We start from the raw sequence: 6,436 nt of genomic DNA on the forward strand, positions 1-6,436 counted from the left end.
ATCCCGCAATAAGCTCCATATTGCATCCGCCATCCTTGGCATCTTCCAATGCTTCCCAAGCTCTAAAAACACTCTCAACACTTTGAATGTGTGTGGGTAGTGTTTGGGTACAAATCTCTTCTCAATGGGTATAACAATGGGAGAGGGAAGGAGAATAGAATACAAAGATTTCTCTTTAAGAATAAGTAGCTCACTCTCAAATAAGGTGTAAGGTTGAAATTTATCAACCATCTTGTTGGCTTTATTCCATGCCAATTTGCTTGTAATTTAAGCACTTAGTAACCCTGTATTTAGGTGGGATTCCAGTCTGGCCAGGCCGTTACGTTGCGACTTGATTTCGCGACTTGGCCAAGCCGCGAGTTCAAGTCGCCAACTTGCCCTGTTTGGCAAAAACTGACGTTTTGCATTCCCTTCTCACCCTACTATATATACACCCTTATACCCATCATATTGAGAGAGCTTCCAGAGAGAATTTTGTGAGAGAAAACTCTAGAGAAATACAAGATTGATTCATCCCCAATCTTCATCTAAAGAGACTCTACAAATTCCTCTACTCTCTTCCTCTCCATTGTCATACCCTTGAGAGGTCATTTACCAAATCCTTGTCTCACCACACCCACGTCTGTGAGAAGGTCCTTTTGGTGCTTTGGGAAGCAATTTGGAAAGGAACCAATATACATTGGTTAATGCTATGGTCAAGTAGCGGAATCCGGGAAGCTAGAGAAGAAATAGGTTCGGTGCAACCTCGTTGGAGCAAGAAGCTTGGAGGGCTTAGGTACTTGGGTAGATTAGGCTTGGAGAGTCTTCTGCTGTTCATGTATCCCAACTACATTCTTTAGTGGATTATTTGACTGCTTGGAGGGCGGCGGAGAGGTTTTACGCCTAGGACTTCGGTTTCCTCTTCGATAACACATCGTGTGTTGTCCGTGTGTTTGCATCTTCTTTCCCTTTACCTTTGCCTTATATTTACTGCTGTGGATGTATTTATATTTGGCTTAGATTGTTTATCAATTCTGTGTTTAGCTTACATTCATGTTCCGCACGTTAATCGTTTGATATTAAGCTTGAATTGGTAATTTTGTAATTTGGGGTCTAAACGTTCAAGGGTGTTTCATACCCATATTGAACTTTCACATTCCAAATTGAAAACTAAATAAGTACAATAAAGAAGCCTAAACAAAGAAAAAAATTATATCATTGGACCCTACCATTATAAAGGGGAGGTTACATATAGCGAATACATGATATACTTTCTCACTATAAAGATAACATATTACAATAAATCTATAACTATCTTGTCGTAAGAGGTGTAGCGCCCTTCTAGATTTGCATGTTCCCTAAAGACTTTTAAGTTGTTGCACTAACTCGTGTGCCACGTGTTAGAAGTGTGTGTTTAAATGTTTAAATTTACCATATTTTAATAACTTAAACTTTTAGAACAATTAGTATTTTAACATGATATCAGAGTAGGAAGTTATGAATTCGATTATTGTCTCATCCACACTTGTGAGGGGGAGTGTTATAAGTGTGTGGTTAAATGATTAAATTTACCATATATTCCAATAGCTTAAACTTTTGAGAAAATTCTTTCAGAGCCACATTCGGAGCGATACAATGAAAAAGTGCATGAGTCATAGATTCAATATCTTTATCACGAAGGAAATACCCCATCAGTGTCGATACCCCTCCATAGATTTTGCAGTGTGGGAAGAGTGTTTATATATGTGTATATGGGCCTATTTGCAATTGAAAGCAACTCATGGTGTATGTGGGCACAACCTGAGCAATTGCTTCAAATAAGGATTTCTCTTCCCCTCATGGATAATAACTTCTCTTTCCATCCGATGAGTTTCTTTTCCACCCACCCCTTCTCTTATGAGCGTTATGACTAAAAAACACCAACGATTTATCAATGTTGATCTTTTGTCTTGAGGCAACTTCATATACCTCAAGTATTTCCTATAGCTCCTAGCACTCTTGGCCTCTCACCCTACAGAATAGTATGTTGTCATTTGTAAAGAATGTGTGAGTGGAATATGGGCATCCTCGACATATTGAGATTCCATGAAGAATTTGGTTTTGTAAAGCTTCATTAATGAGCCTCGAAAAACCTTCTACCCACAATAGGAAAATATATAAGGGGATTATGCACCCATGAGTGGCCCTATTTTAAAAAAAAAATCATACTCATGTTTCATGCATGATCCACAGCTCATTCCCATAAAACTCTCATTTCAATGAAACCATTAATTGAACGTAATAAGAGTCTTCTGTTGTAACTGTGCTTCTCATGTACTATAGCTAAAGAGACTTTCCAGAGAGATTCTTTCTAGAGAGATTCCGTTGAGATGTGGGTTGACGACCATTTCTTTTACCACACATTCATATTACCACACATTTATGACTAAAAATCACAAACGATTTATCAATGTTGATCTTTTGTCTCAAGGCAACTTCATATACCTCAAGTATTTCCTATAGCTCCTAGCACTCTTGGCCTCTCGTCCTACAGAATAGTATGTTATCATTTGTAAAGAATATGTGAGTGGAATATGGGCATCCTCGACATATTGAGATTCCATGAAGAATTTGGTTTTGTAAAGCTTCATTAATGAGCCTCGAAAAACCTTCTACACACAATAGGAAAATATATAAGGGGATTATGCACCCATGAGTGGCCCTATTATTTAGTGTTGAATAGGAAACAATAGAAATACAATGCATAATTAGATTAATCCATTTTCAAGAAAACCTAATTTCTCCATCACCTTTTCAATAAAACCCCATTTCACCTTATCATACGCCTTCCTCATATCCAATTTGATGGCCATATAGCTTTCCTTCCTCTCTTCCAAAAAATTTCCTGAGATCTTTGTTTGGATATTGTACTTAGAATTGGGGGACGAGGGGGTGGGGTCATCATGTACTTCCATTGTTGATTTTTTTTTGGATCATATTGTTTGCTTGTAATTCTTTAAGGAGGCTTGCCTTTGGACAATCCTTCATTTTTTTTTTTTTTTAAATATCTTATAAAAAACTATGGTGAGGTATATAAAGGGGTATTTATCATTTTATTTGTATACATTTTATGTTTTCTAAAAATATTATATTATATTCTAATGTAAAAATATTTAATTTATCTTTTAGGTACATTGCTTGGGGCAAGAAATAGCTGTAAAGAGACTTTCAAAGAATTCTGGACAAGGATTGAACGAGTTCAAAAATGAAGTTATATTAATTGCCAAACTCAACACCGCAATCTTGTGAGCTGCTCGGTTGTTGCATTCAAGAACAAGAAAGTTGTTAATCTATGAATACATGCACAACAAAAGCTTGGACTCATTTATTTTTGTTTGAACTTTGATCCTCATTATTGAATCAAACACATTCATGTTTAGACATTTCATATTTTATTAAGGAATTATGTTATTGAGATTTTAGCTAGGTATATGTACTAACAACAATAGCAAAATTGACAGACCAATCGAAGAGTAGACTACTTGATTGGCGTATGCGTCACAGCATATTGGTGGCATTGCTAGAGGGCTTCTTACCTTCATGAAGACTCTAGATGAGAATTGTCCATAGAGATCTTAAAGCTAGTAATGTCTACTAGATAATAATATGACCCAAAAATTTCTGACTTTGGCCTTGCTAAAACATTTGGGGAGATCAAATAAAGGCTGATACCAATAGAATTGTTGGAACATAGTGAGTATTCTTAACTTCTTTTTATTAGTTTATGCTTGGAGATTTTTTTTATTTATTTTTATTCTTTTTACTTTGCAGTGGTTATATGCCTCCTGAGTATGCCGGGTATGGACAAATCTCAGTGAAAACCGATGTTTTTAGCTTTGGAGTTTTATTATAGAGATCGTGAGCGGGAAGAAGAACAAGGAATTGTGTAACTCTGGTCAATGTCTTAATCTTCTAGGACATGTAAGTATTAACATTGACATTTTACTACTTAGTGATATTAGGATATCTCCATTCAAAATGAAAATATTTCATATTTCAAATTAAAATTACAAATTTAAAGGTATATTTAGTGTCACGTTACTAAAACTTTTAAATGAAAGACACTTGTACAAAAATATTATCCATGAAATGAACACTCCATTTAATGTGAGTATTGACAAGTGAAAATCATTCAGTCATACAATGCTCATGTAATTCTAGTGTTCTAATAATTTTTGGTTTTGGTTTTAGGCATGGAAACTATGGATTGAAGACAAGCAACGGAGCTGATAGATGAATTCTTAGTCTTAGGTGACTCCTGCATTTTATCTGAAGTGTTACGATGCATTCATGTGGGTTTGTTATGTGTACAACAAAGACCAGAAGATAGGCCAAACATGTCATCTGTGGTTCTAATGTTAAGCAGTGACAATTCATTGCCCAATCCAAGGCAGCCAGGTTTTGTTGCAGGAAAGACTCCACTTGGAGAAGATTCTTCATCAGGAAATCTTGAAATGCTTCAATAAATGAAGTCACCATTACAGTGTTAGAAGCAAGATAGGATATCATCACTTGAGACTTGAGAGAAAAACGACCAGTTTAATATCTTTTGTTTAGAGAGATAAAGCCTTAACAATTTACACCGAACGATATCATGTATGGAAAATTTATGTGTTCCTTGTGAAGTAGTGTTCATTTTCTCTAAACCTAAGTCCAATTGTAAGGATGGAATTTGACACTTTTTCTCAGTGTTAGTCATAATTTTTTTTTTTTTTTAAATGGGGACTTAAGCTAAATATATCAATAATGTTTAAATCCACAAAATAACACACGTGTATTATTTATATTTAAACATGTCTTTAACATGATTTATTGTATATATTATTTATGTGTATAGAAGAAAATTTCATCATATCAGTTTTATGTAATTCAAATTATTCAATACAATAATTTTCGTTCATTGAGTCATGTGAAAGTATCCTTTAAATAATATTAATCACAGTTAATGTTCTTTGAATTACATTTTAAATCAAGGTTTTTTTTGTTTTTTTTTTTTTTTTGAGGAGGGTTTTTTTTTTTTTTTAGAAAAAAAAAAAAAAAAGATGCTTCTTGTTTGGATTTGTGTATGATTTTGATAACAGTGTGAATGTTTGATTAGTGTCTAGTTTCAGATTATTGTGTTGCTTTTTGGGTAATGTATTTGACAACTAAGAAAGTGCGAGAATACAAAAGAAATTTAGAATATTTTTTTTTTAAATTCAATTAATTTTTTCAGAATTTGTTTTTTGTTGTTTTTTGTTTTAATTTGACATGGCTTTTTCTTTTTCATTAATATTCTTATGTGGCTTTTTTATTTTTTTATTTTTGGAGAAACTGGCTTTTTAATATTAATTATATTATTTTATATTATTAACATTAGATGAGGGAGTTACAAACCTAGAGTTGGAGAAGAAGATGAGGGATGTGAGGACTTTTTTTTTTTCTTTTTTTTCCCTAAAAAGAGACTGAATTCTCATTCAAAGGAGAAAAACCAAATACAATGAGCAACAAACACACCAACAGCAAGCAGAACAGTAACAACATAGACCAAAAACAAAGAATCCCTGCCTAGACTGATCCCTCTAATCTCAGAAGGTCAAACAAAAATTTGGGATATCATTCCTCCAAACAATTTTTTTTTTCTAGTTTTTTTGGCTTGCTGGGTGAGTTCGTGGGTTATTTTGTTGCTGTTCCTATCAATGCATCTAACTTTAACCTCTTAAAAGTTGCTACATCCCTGCCTAATACCCTTTATAATGTGGCCAACAACCCCCCTAACATCTTTGGCTTCAACAACTTGGACAGTCAGGAGGGAGTCGCCCTCTATAATAATTTTCTCCAAGCCAAGTTCTTTAGCTAAAACTAAGCCTTGGTCAATTGCGATTGCCTCAATTTCCTCAACAGAGTATCTTCTTAGAAGGGGCATAGACACAACAGCTATCACTCTGCTATTCCAATCTCAAATTATCATTCCCACCCCAAATTGTCCATTGGTCAAAGGGATGGCTCCATCCACATTAATATAATAGAAGCCCTCTAGAGGAGGTTCCCATTGTTGCTTCTTGTTCACTTTGTGCTTTGCCTCCAAGCCATTTACATCTTTGTAGTCTTTAATCATATGAACTGCAAACCCCCAAATATGAGCTTCTGGTACCCCATGTTCCTCATAAATTACTTGGTTCCTATTCAACCAAATCCTCCAAGCCAGTCCAAAAAACTTCTTTAGATCCCTTTGGATTCCTTGGTGGAGTATTTCAATGGCCAGATCTGAAACATGCCTATTGATATCCATCAGGCTAATGGGGTAGTCCTCCCACATCTTCCACACACCACTAGCTATATCACATTTAAAAATGGCATGCTCAACAGATTCTACATCATCTTTACACAATGGGCAGATAGGTTCTACTTGGACTCCACTTTTACTTAAATTTAGCAT

At 34.8% G+C, this 6,436-nt stretch overlaps 1 protein-coding gene and 1 long non-coding RNA gene across 2 annotated transcripts; one reads left to right on the forward strand and one right to left on the reverse strand.

Annotated features, from left to right (window-relative positions):
* The first annotated feature begins 3,627 nt into the window (after window positions 1-3,627).
* Window positions 3,628-4,734, forward strand: LOC112017650 (uncharacterized). The gene is made up of 3 exons (XR_010630224.1): window positions 3,628-3,711; window positions 3,790-3,939; window positions 4,210-4,734. It is a non-coding gene; the product is annotated as an uncharacterized LOC112017650 (long non-coding RNA).
* Window positions 4,735-5,956: 1,222 nt separating this feature from the next.
* LOC136068927 (uncharacterized) lies at window positions 5,957-6,436 on the reverse strand. The gene has a single exon (XM_065776785.1). The coding sequence runs from the start codon at window positions 6,434-6,436 to the stop codon at window positions 5,957-5,959; it is 480 nt and encodes a 159-aa protein (XP_065632857.1).

This window comes from Quercus suber, unplaced genomic scaffold, assembly GCF_002906115.3.
Source record: "Quercus suber isolate HL8 unplaced genomic scaffold, Cork oak 2.0 scaffold_142, whole genome shotgun sequence".
NCBI lineage: Eukaryota > Viridiplantae > Streptophyta > Magnoliopsida > Fagales > Fagaceae > Quercus > Quercus suber.